Source organism: Bombus vancouverensis, chromosome 11 (genome assembly GCF_051014615.1).
Source record: "Bombus vancouverensis nearcticus chromosome 11, iyBomVanc1_principal, whole genome shotgun sequence".
In the NCBI taxonomy this organism is placed as follows: Eukaryota; Metazoa; Arthropoda; class Insecta; order Hymenoptera; family Apidae; genus Bombus; species Bombus vancouverensis.
In genome coordinates, this window is record NC_134921.1 from 7,262,003 (window position 1) to 7,274,657 (window position 12,655).

At 39.2% G+C, this 12,655-nt stretch overlaps 1 protein-coding gene across 15 annotated transcripts in view; it reads left to right on the forward strand.

Moving 5' to 3' along the window:
- by (focal adhesion protein tensin) overlaps window positions 1–12,589 on the forward strand; it is a 180,557-nt gene extending 167,968 nt beyond the window's left edge. For 12 of the 15 annotated variants that reach the window (XM_076622788.1, XM_033326977.2, XM_033326981.2 and 9 more), the window contains 10 exons: window positions 2,778–2,991; window positions 3,399–3,590; window positions 4,581–5,186; window positions 5,913–6,259; window positions 6,699–6,788; window positions 8,167–8,278; window positions 8,456–8,639; window positions 8,923–9,288; window positions 9,630–9,912; window positions 10,295–12,589. In XM_076622788.1, the coding sequence (XP_076478903.1) occupies window positions 2,778–2,991; window positions 3,399–3,590; window positions 4,581–5,186; window positions 5,913–6,259; window positions 6,699–6,788; window positions 8,167–8,278; window positions 8,456–8,639; window positions 8,923–9,288; window positions 9,630–9,912; window positions 10,295–10,454 (2,554 nt within the window). In that variant the 3' untranslated portion in view covers window positions 10,455–12,589. The remainder of the gene's footprint in view (window positions 1–2,777; window positions 2,992–3,398; window positions 3,591–4,580; window positions 5,187–5,912; window positions 6,260–6,698; window positions 6,789–8,166; window positions 8,279–8,455; window positions 8,640–8,922; window positions 9,289–9,629; window positions 9,913–10,294) is intronic. The other 3 variants (XM_033326985.2, XM_033326979.2, XM_033326993.2) reach the window with 3 other exon arrangements.
- Window positions 12,590–12,655: the final 66 nt, after the last annotated feature.

The window sequence follows — 12,655 nt, forward strand, 5'->3', positions numbered from 1 at the left end:
AATAACAGCAGTGGATTGATTTACACTACGACTTTCAAATTCTCCATATAACAGTAGCTTCGGTTAAGAGGTGATATTTCGTCGATGAGGACTACCCTGATTTTTTCGTCGGCTGGAAATACAAAAGTAGACACTTTTTCCGAAATAATACCGCGGCTAGAGGCATGGGAAGCAGAACCTCGGTCTAGGATAGATCGGAAAGGACGTCGGAAATGGGAGCTCGTCGAGAAAAATTGCGCGAAGGCTTTACGAACCGCTTTTGTGCTCTTACTTCTACTTCGAATGACTTCCGTATCCGAGCACGCTCTGCTTCCGCGAAGCTCCGCCGGCGATAGAAAAATTGCCAGCGGAAAGAAAATGTAGTTGCAGAAGCATGGAAAACAAAGCAAACCACCGGTGAAAGCGAAGAGAAGAAGAAGAAGGGATTGAGCCTCGTAGCGGTCGATTTACCGCGTCTCGTCTGTTCTATATTTATAATTATGTCAGAGGGCGGCCGGAGTCCCAGAAATAGGTATCTCCTCTCTCCATGTTTTTCCACAAATAAGAATCTTTTCTTTTTTGTTGTATCGTCCCTGACATTCTTCTTTACTTTACTTACCGCAGACATCCCTTAATGGGATCAATCGTCGACTCGTGATTTAATTCCGTTCTGGTTTGAATTGATCAAATAATAAAAAGATCAGGGAAATTAGCAAAAGATAAACAAAAATAGGAAATCAACTAAAATAACTTATCCTCTGTGATGTTCAAGTATTTGGATTAGTAAAATTTTAATTGTGCTGTATACAAGTTAGGAAACAGAAATCTCAAATTATTCATTTTAACTATTTCAATTTCGTGTTCGGTGCAGAGGACGATCTTTCCAAGCTCATTACTTACTCCGTAAAAGGATTAATTTTCTGTAAATCCACCAGCAATAAGAAATCCTATTTACGTCTCTTTCAGAAATTTGCAGCCATCGTTTGATCTCGCGGCAAATTAACTTCTCGTCCAAACTTCATGCGCGTTTGAAGATCGTAACAGCGTAAGAGCCTCGGAGCAATCGTTCCTCCTATAATTCGCAGCTCCATTAACACGGTTCGGTTTGCGTCATAAATGCAGCCATTTGCTTAAAATATTCGTTTATGAATTAATTTATGTCGCTGCAAACGAGAACCGTTTTCATTTCTATAGAATCTGTTTCTCCTAACATTGTCATGTTACAATGCTGTGTCCATAGTAATAAAGTCCACTATTCTGTTACACTACTGCGTTTACGAATAAATCGCAAACCATTTTCGTTTCCAGTATGGGCACTTTCGTTTCGTCAGAGAAGAAAATATACTGTTACGTCAAATACGAACGATATAGCACGATGGGAAATGGAAATTTTAAACAGCGAAACCAACTGATGTAATCGTATCTAAGACTGAGCGTATTTTTGAGAGACGATTTATATTTTGGGCTGCAGAAATTGCGAATCAAATGATATTGTTAATTTATAGCGACCATAATAATTGAAATTAGAATATTTGATTTTAAAGAGTGCATTTTCGTTTTATATTTTACATTTTAATCGCGCTCAAGTATATTAGCAAAATATACAATAATATAAATATATCTTAAATTCACAGTCAGTTATCCATAGATTGGCATCACTGATTGGATCATTACTCATACCGGACGCGAAATTTTTACTAAATATATGTGTGCAATAAATATCTTGCAATTTTTATATGCGCTCGTTCCATATTTTACCAATATAATTATGATAGTCGTGTACCATTACAATACACGATGAAACTTCAGTGTTTCATATAAGACATACAATGTGGACGTAAAAGTTTTCTATCGTGAGCCAACGTGTAACGCAAACAATTCACGATTTTCTCCATCGCGAGGGTGTGGCCATACCAACAAAGCTAGGTATGAATTTCGTTAGACGTTAGTAAAAAGGAAATCTAAGCCGAGAAGAAAGAGATGGTCGATTTATGGTACCGATCGATATATTACGAGCGGCAGCACTGTGAACGAAACACAGGCAGAAATCGATGGCCCGCAGCGACCTCATCGATCAGGATGCAATTATCCAGGATCTATCTTGGTAGGAGGTCCTGATTCCGGCCTTCTTCCGACTGGGACCGTGACGTGGCCTGTTCTAACGAGGCTTTGTTACACGACTCGTGCGTCTCGTGTTCCCTCGAGAAAGTAGCTTCTCGTGTTTTCGTCGTCTGCTCGCGAGTAACTCGAGTCGGACAGCGTTAGGCGAGGAAAGCGAGAAATCACGATTTACAGGATGAAAACAGTTGCTCCACGGCAACCGAGATTCTAATCTCTGACAGGTGACAGAGGATCCTATACAACCTTCTTGGTCACGCTTTCTTTCCTTTTCGCGAGACGAAAGAATTATCTCGGCGCTCGAAAAGGAAACGAAGACGTTTTTTATGACTTCTCGGCACTTTCGTGTAAATCGCTTTGCTATGTGCTTTTCTCTGTCGATCGATTCGACGGCTTTCTAATCTGAGTGTTTATACGCTAAAAAATGTGGGATTATTAGGTGTTTAATTCACTGCTGGTGCGACTGTTGCGTCTCGCCAAAAATGACTTAGAAAAATGACACTTCTGATGAAAAATATGTTGTAACTTTCATTTACACAACTTTTGTTATACAGATTTGTCTGCGATTTATTTTATGCGATTTATTTTATGCGATTTATTTTAAACGTGCATGGCGCAATGATCGAAAAAGTTTCAGCACAACGTGACAAAGTCCAAACCGCTTCTCTTCTTGTTACCAGATTATCATGGTTGAGGCAGCAGCAATTGAAACTTGCCGCGAGAAGGGATGAAAGGAACCCGGGCAAACTTTGGCGTCAGGAAACTGGGAATCGTGTGATCGGCGAGCTGAGAAGCTTACAGAGAGGTAGATTGAGGCACGACGGGTACGCTAGCGATTCTGCGGTGCTCGATGACGATGACGATACGTGGGTTGTCCACTCTACTTCCGGACAGGTGAGAAATAAGACTAATTTTCTATCCTATGTTTTGTTTTCCATAATTTTGTCATATCATATTATTTTTAACACTAGAATTATTAATAACTACAATCTAACTTGTATTAAATACAGACGAAATCGCAATCCTATATCGCATTCGTTTTCCCACAAAACGTGGAAATGGGTCATTTTACTCACTTTGGTATTTGTTAATTACATTACTGTTCTCTGGGCTATCATAATCTCTTTTATGATTTTATGTTATATTGTAATTTATTTTGACAACCATATCTCATTTCTAGTACAACCTACTTTTGTAATTCAATATTTATCTTCCGTGCACTTTTATTACAACACAGTCAATTTTTACAATTACTTACGATCTCTGTATCACGATCTTCTATTGATAATTCACAATTTTAGACGCAATCAAGGCCGGCGCCTTATACATCCGCGCCAGCAAGTCCTCTGCTTCCGCAACGATCCAGCAGCCGGAAGTACAATGGTACGATCGGAACCGGTACCCTAGGAAGACCACGAGCAGAGAGCGTGAACGAGCGTCCATTCATGTCCGTGAAACGCGCTTACGAATATCGCAAATACGGCGACAGTCAGGTAAACGAGGAAGTATATGTACACGTAATAATCAGAGAAAGATAGGAAGAAAGTAGCAGCTTGCTGTTACGTAGATTACGACATAACGTAGGCTGGAATCGATCGTGGTTAACGAACGCGTCAAGATGTCCAGAAGCATAAAATGTTTGATCGTCGTATAAAGCAACGAAAATCACGCAGGACGATTACGCGATAAATATTTATTAAGTCGTCGGTGCGGTTGGAGAAAACAACGTAGTATTAGCCGAGCCAGTTACTCGAAGCGCTCGACTACTTAAAATAATTATCGGTAATAAGGATAATAAATCGAAAACGGCGGCACGGTCGATCCTAGCTTTACGCGAATGAAACGGCGGCAGCACGAACGCTACAATTTAGTCCCTCATAGATTGCGACTGTAAAAGCAGCTCGCACTGTGGTGCTCTGTTTTATGGTTATATCCCACAGTTAGATCCTAAACAGCAAGAAACAGCCCACCTTACACTCGTAGACATGATAAAAACGATCGCATCCTTTAGAACCGCGAGTTACAGTTTAACCCTTTCTTGTGCCGATTTTTTGGCTCGGTTATTATACAATTATTGTGCAAGGCGTTGCTCGATGATCGGTACGATTGGAAACGAGGATAATTCTACGCGATAAAGCCACTAAAAGATACCTGTGGAATTTCTTGCTTAGAATTTCTCCATAACTTTATTCGCCATACAATATATACCTATTATGAACCTATAATTACCTTGGATATTTATTATGACTGGCGAACCGGTTATAGAAAATTCATCATCGTTCTAACTTCATCTCCATATTCACGATTCTGAATCTTAAAAGATAGCCGTGTAATTACAAATTAATACGATTAACGTGTGCTAATAAAAGATCACGATGATCCGATGGCTAATAAGAAATCAGCGCGTGTAAACATAGAGCGTGGCAGGAAAGGATTAAAACGGCCAGCTCCCTCTAGCATGAAGCGCTTGGCTTGCTTTTCAGAGCCCTCCAACATCCCCTCGCTCAGGCTTAGCAAGCACGCAACCCTTAGGATTAGCAATGCAGCAACAAGCAACGTTCATTAATACGGACAAGCCTCAGCCACCACGACCAGAGTCTCGTAGCGATAGTTTTGCTCGCGCTGACGCTCTGTTGCGCGAGCACCGACAGCAACAGCAGCAACTGGCCGCCAGCAACGTTCACACGGACCAGAAACAATCGACGAGTCCAGATTTCGTCTCGACTCTGACTCGAAATTCTCGGCCAGAGTCGCGAAATCAAATCGTGACTTGTCAAAGTATCAGCAGAACCACGGTGACCAGCAACGACAGGACCACCGACCACGTGGACGCAGGATTGTTGACCATGGTCGATCAGCAATCGAACACACCGAACAATCCAGACCCTCTCGTGAGCCTCATTCAATCACTGGCTGAAATTTCGCCCATTCGCTCACCTCAATCGATGACTAACAAGTCAGACATGAACGATCATCACACGAGCATCAGCGCAGCAACCACGACAACTGCGAGGAGCAACATTGTTAACCTTGCCAGCACTAATTGCTCCCCTAACCAGTCGCCCAAAGCATGGCAGAATTGCACCCAGGTTTGTCCAGCCTCTTCCCGCAGGAATCCTCACGTACCTCAACTTGCATTCTAATGTTTTTCATTTTTATGTGACTGCATGGAAGGATGGAGAGAAATATTCTGTGTGTGTTATTTTTTTTTTTTTTTGTTGTTGTTTTATGGTTGTTTATTTTTTTGATAGATGTAGACTTAACTCTATTGCAGCTACGAATGAGATGTTTAACTCGTGTTTTTAATGAAACGTGAAATGTGATAATATCTAAGTAACAAGTTGACTACTACATCAAAATTGCGTGGTCTTGCATTATGACTAAACTTTAATAAGGAATAACTGATGTAAAGAAGAGATGGCTGAGAATATATGTAAAAATATATTATTTCCACTTGAGCGAAACCGTTCAAATGGGAAATTGTTAATATAACTCTATTGTCTCTCATTGGTACGCTTAACTAAAGATTAAAGGGATAAAAATATTAAAAATAGAAAAGATATTCTGAAGCTTTAACTGTATAATATTACGTCGTATCTCCAAATGCAAAGGGGTTAAGACTAAAAATGTCTTAGATTTCTCTCGAATCATTCTATTTGCATATTTCACCACAAATTTTAGATTGATTGTATACATATACATTTCAAATTGCTTCAACGCCTCATAGATTGATTAGATGTGCGCAGCATCTCTTCAACGTATTTTTGATAATACATCGTATGGAACACACGTGAAAATTTGATGAAAACTTGCAGTCGCACAATGACTCTGCTTCATCGTGGACCGAGAGGAGCGTCAGTCCCGGAAGTACGGTGGTCAACAGCGCGTCGAGGCCGCAGACTCCGGCGTTTCCGGTACATCCTCGAACCCCGTACGTGAACAATTCCTCGCCTACGGTTACGTTCGCGGCTGATCGCTCCTATAGCACGAACACGAGTTACAACGTGAACAACAACAACAATAACGTGCACAACGTGGAGTCAACCGGGAACAATAATAACAACATCGGGAATTATGGCAGCGAACGAACGATCTACATCGAAGAACGAAGAGAAGTCTCGAAGGAGACGGGACTTCCACCCAAGAGTCCGACAACACAGAGGTGGGCAACTATTTTGTTATTTTTCTATTATTATTAACTTGTTTCATTCTCTGATTAGCGAAAATAGTATTGGAGCTTCGGGAGGCTCGATTTATTTATTCTACGAATAATATAAAATCAAGTTCAAAAGTCGAATAATTTGCTTTCATTATTTATTGTGTTCGAATTTTTACATAATTAATTTGACATAAATGATTATAATAATAGTAATTTACATGAGGATAACGAAGATAATGATTTGAAGGGTAAGAAAATTAGTTCACACTCGTAATGACTGAAGTTCCAGTTTTGTTTTAATGGAACAGAGTGATTTTCTTTCTTTCCTATTGTTTATTTTCTAATGAATGCTGAAGCAAAATTGTTTTGATGGGATTATCTTCCATCGAACATTGCTGATGGAAGCAATGATTATGACGCAGAACGATATTCGTGATTCTAGACGCTTGAGTTTCCCGGCAAGCGGGCCACTTAAACAAACGCATAACAAACGATGGCCGCTCACTAACCAATCGGCGTCGTTCGACTATAGGTAATATATTATTTGAGAGCACTGGAACACGTGGCAAATGACGAACTCGCGCTTCTCAACGATAGAAATGCGTTGACTTCGCAAATATGTCGTGAATGTTTAATGTCGTGCCATTAACCGTTTGTATCAATACACTTCCACTGCAATCGCATCGTATATGACCATCAAAAAAATTATGTCAAAATATCATCTGATCGACGATATACATTTACGACTTGAACATTTTAATCCTTTAACAGTGTAATTCGAAATAAATATGAGCAAAACATAATAATTTATGCGTATATGTAGTAAATAGTAAAATATATTATTGCTGTGTTTCTAAGAGATAATTTAGATTTATCGTCTGATAATTGCATAGGAAGGTAGTGGAACGTTACTTGCAATTACTAATTAATTCCTCATTAATTTATTATCTTCTGATTTGTACATCTTTACACTAAAATTCGTATATTGTTACTGTCAAACAACCAATGTGTCCGAATATTTATAATTGGCAAAATATATATCTTTTGTAAGTATCTGATACTAAAAATTCAAAAAATTACGTTGCCAAAGCAATAATTATTTTCTAAATCACTTATTCTGAATTCTTTATCATTTTCGTACACTCTTAAAGGGTCAAAGTGCCTGTAATACATGAAACTTTCGTGTTTCATTTTGGAGCGATGCGGTTGTATGGGGTTTTGCAGATCTCAGCATCGTGATGAAAAACGAAGAGCTAAGAACACGCATTGTTCGTCGTGTGTGAGTGTGTATATTGCACCTGTCGGACTAACAAAAGCTCGAGCTTCTTGCATCGTGAACCACCTTGAAAGCATTTTGTCATGCAACGAATGTCCAAATATGTCAGCACAGTAAAAAACGAAAAAGAAAAAATATGTCAAAGAAAACTCACGTAATAATTCATTGACAGGCTTCTTATTAATAATAAGAAACGAAGAAAGAGGACATTCGATATCACTAATTAACATGTACAATAATATATGCACTATCATTTTACTCAATGACAAGAATTTTTGCTGACAACTGTACGTGTATATAGACGTGCGTGAATCGTTAGGATAAAAAAGAATCGTAAGTTACGAGACGTATTCGTGCAATCGTATTTCTTTCTCGCTCTTTTTCTGTCTCTTCGCCTGTGTTTCCTTTATCGATATTCCTTCTTCCTGGCCCTCGATCTTTTCCTCGTTCTTGTATGTACCACATTTCCGATGTTTTCTCACAGCGTACACCATCTTGCACGAATCACCTGACAACACACATCTGTACACTGTACACACACAGAGATCACGGAATACACGCGTCTGCCTGCACGCGGAAAACGATCCTGCTCGAAATGCACTTTATAACGATGCTTGTGATTGCTTCCTTGTAGCAAGGACCGATCTGTTTCTCCGATAAACGAGCCAACGATGCAACAACAATCGCAAGCTGTCTCGCGCAGCCCTGGTACTCCGACTCACATTGAATTTGCCCAAAGTCCGAAGGTACGTATAGTCAAATACACTTTACGAATTATTTCTCAATCAATTATTATCTGTATCGATTTAATCGATCGTTTATCATGTTTCTAATTGCATTTTTATTTATTGTACGAGTATTCATTTTCATTGTATTGAAGCTACTGTAGTTTCTGAGACGATAGTATTATGATTGGGTTTTAGAGTGCCACATCGTACACATCCATAAACAGTGGTGGCCAGTCATCTCCTCAGATCCAGTATTACGGTTCAAGACGATCCAGTGTACATTCGAACACCGAGCCGCAAGAAGTGGCCGATGTCAACGTAAAATTTGTGCGCGACACCAGCAGGATCTGGTACAAGCCCAACATATCTCGAGAGCAAGGTACTTATTTCACTCAAATTTCCTTCTAGAATTCTATCTATCTCGAATAATCTGCAAACGGAATATTAATTTCCTAATCAGGCTTTCGTCATATAATGAATTAACCATAGACAAACGGCGTAGAAGCAATATTTTTACTAAACTACTGATTTTTATGCATTTACAGGAATTTTATTTGTGAGGATTTTTATTCATTTTTTGAGAAACATTTTAATTGTGAAAATCTGAATCCGAAAGATAAGTCTGAACGACGTAAACACGAATCTGTATTGATATTTTTCAGCAATCTCAATGCTAAAGGATGCAGCGCCAGGAACATTCGTCGTTCGAGATAGCAATTCCTTCCCAGGAGCCTTTGGACTCGCTCTGAAGGTAGCAACTCCGCCTCCAAGTGCACCAAGCAGTCCCAAAGACCCGTCTAGCGAGTTAGTCAGGCACTTTTTGATCGAGCCTACATCCAGAGGTGTTAGATTAAAGGGATGTGCCAACGAGCCAGTCTTCAGCTCGTTATCGGCGTTGGTTTATCAACACAGTTTGATGGCGATGGCTCTACCTTGCCAGCTGTTGCTCCCAGAACCGGAAGCTGCAGCCAGAGCTCTCGATTCACCTGGCACGAATAGCACACAGCAACTGCTTGCACAGGGTGCAGGTAATTCATTAAGGAAATCTAATATTCGACTAATGTGAAATCTTCAACACATGAGAAATATTAATCAAAGAATATTAATCATTCGAATTCAATAATTTCAAAAATACGAATATTCTTTGATTAACTATTTATAAAACTCAAACATATACAGAATCAAAGTTCTTTGCCTCGGGAGATTCTTGCAATTTCAAAGTTTTTCGATGAAAACCTATGACGCATACGTGTGCATCATTATATGTATATAAAAAGAGATACGCATGACGCATATATTGCGTTACTAGATAGATGTTAATTTAATTTCTCAATTGCATTATGATTTATGATTTGTAATTTCTGTTTAGCCTGTAATGTTTTATACCTTTTCACTATGGACACGGAATCACTGACGGGTCCTCAGGCCATCAAAAAGGCAGTCACGACAATGTTCGAGCAGAAGCCACTGCCTACAGCGACTATCGTTCATTTCAAAGTTTCAACGCAGGGAATAACTTTGACGGATAACGCGCGAAAGCTTTTCTTTCGTAGGCATTATCCCACGAATAATATCAGCTACTGCGGCTTAGACACGGAGGAACGCACTTGGGACTTCGCCAGCGAGGAAACTGGCCGCTCAGTCAGTGCCCAGTACGTTCTTTATGTTCATTCTTTTCACATTCCAATTTCTCTTAAATTTACCACTAGTTTTACTTTACCACGAAGATACCTAAAATTATTTCCTTCGATTCGAAACTATTTAAAATTCAGATTAAAATTTAGTCTATAATAGCAACTTTGTAATTTAATGTTAGCTTTGGAACTTTAGCTGCATTATTTTTAGAATTGGCATTTAATCGAAGGTTACAAATCTGTTGTCTAATATTTCTTTCGAAATTCAAGCTGAATTAGGTGTAAACATGGAATTTAATCGAAAGTAGGAACGTAATCAAAGATTACTCTTAAAATTCAAATCGACCAATTTTTCTCATAAGTCCGATTTATTATTGTATGTCTAATTCTCTTTTTCCAGTCGATGCTTCGGATTCGTCGCTAGGAAACCGGCGCACAAATCGGACAACCAATGCCACGTGTTCGCGGAGCTAGAACCAGAACAACCAGCCACAGCCATAGTGAATTTCGTGAACAAGGTCATGATGGGCAACTCCATAGCCAAGGCCAACATCGTATAAATTGTTTTATTCGTCGCACACGTCCTCCAGAATGCTTGAATAACGGTTTCATCTCCGAAACGCGGACAGAAAGTCGACGAAGACAAGATAGAAGCGATTCATCATGAAGAATGAATACGGATCGAACATTATTTACGAAGAATAATAGCAAGACCGTGCTATTCGAAGGACGTTAGTTGACTATCGTAATAGGTCTTCATGCATTTCGTGAAGTAGAATCGAGTCAGTAGAGCATGAACGTTCTAAGCAAAAATACAGTAGAAGTTAACGATAGAGATTGAATCGTTATTGTTCTAAATGAAGAAGTATCCAAGTGAAATGGTAAACTCGGTTCCATCCTCGTGTCAGTGATCACGCTATTCAGAAGAGAATGTTATTAACGACGATCGTTATTGCTGGTTATTATATTAGAGAATAGTAAAGTAATATAAACTATATCGGAGCAAAGTACGATGACGCGATTGCAACTTCTCGTTGTGTTACATTCTAGAAAAGAAACACGAAGATTTAACTTAAGAATAATTGTAACGATTATTCGTCTATGATTAACCGTTTTGTACCAGTTTTTTACGTCTATAATCGAGAATCGTTCCTGCATTAATTAACGTAAACCATCATCAAGAGCAACGCATGCTACACAGAATTTTCGTTTTCTATTAATCGTATTCGTTGTGAAGGGACGAAGTTACAGGATAACGACGTTATACTTTGCTTCCAGCGCGAAACTATTACACGAACGATATGCAAGCGAACGTACCGATAGCTGGTAGGTATAGTTGATTACGAGTAATCGAGCGTGCTCTATGCGCGAATCTCGAAGATCGTCGCGCATTCGAAGCGCAGACTCGCGAGTACGTGTCTCGATCGTAAAAAATATCACACGCAGAAATAGTTACACGTATATATGTACACTGTTACGAAAAAATGCAAGAAAACTCAAGAAAATAGTTGAATATCTATATACGTTATTAATCACGTTATACTTGGGACTCTCGAGTAATGTTTATCGAAGAAAATGTTACGTCGTTGCGGAGCCGTGCCTGTGTATCGTAGCCCGCGATGTTCCAAAAGAAAGCAGCGGTTTAACGTTACGAATAAAACGTTCTATAAATAACTGTAAATAAGTCGAACAGAAAATATGAACAGGTATCGAGAAGAGAATCGATGCTTGTTCGTCGGATGAAGAGATGAGAAGTTAAGGGATAAAGTAATGGGGCGAACGGAAGAAAAAGGAGAGATCGATCCTCCAACAGCGTCAACGTGACGGAACAAAAATATAAACGATACTCGATGAGGAGTAGCGTATCGAAACGAAACATCACATTTTGTTTAATGACTCCCCGTAGGTTCTTGCCATTTATTCGTCCTCGCGAGCGACGTCCTTCGTTCGTGAAAGAAGAATTCGAGAATCGACGAAGGAAGATCCAATTGGCGGGGACGACGATAAGCAGTCAATTATTACGAAAGAAATGTTATATGTAATTACGACAATACCGTGCCACGAGGGGATTTACGATAAAAAAAGAGGGAAAAAAAGAAACTGTTTATCGTATCCTCGACGTCGCGATAATTTTCTTTCTTTTCTCTTCGTCTACTTTTTACACTGTTTTAATGCAATCGAGAAGATCGGTCGGACGGGCTCTTATTAAGCTTCCTCTGCTTTATCCAGATGACTCTTCCAGTTATCGAACCAATGATATCGGAGAAGAAATGGAGAGTGAGGAGTTTTTGTCAGAAACTGTGTGCTAGTCAAAATTCGATGTGTATACTCGAACGTACAGAGAATTCGATATATAGATCTCGATCTGTAAAAGACGAGAATAATACAAACCATCCGATCTTTCTTCTCGATCCTCCTCTCTATTTTAATTCTTCGTAGTCGTTGTTCGTGGCCGCGTTTCTGGCCGCGAGCCACGATCGTTGTCTCGTCTTTATATGTTTCAATTTTCGTACACGTGGAAAGCTAACTAACCGAGTAACATTAATTTAACACCAGTCATTATTATAATAGTTATTAATTATTATTACTTATTTACGCTCTATTATTACGTAGGTTCACGCAATAATTGTATTGCTGCATACCAGAACGGTATGCTGTTATAGTTGTAACGATAATAAACCATATTCGCAGCGTACTATCAAATAATCCATTTTTATCCTATTTTCAGGAATACGTTTAAAAGAGTATCCAAGAAGAAAAG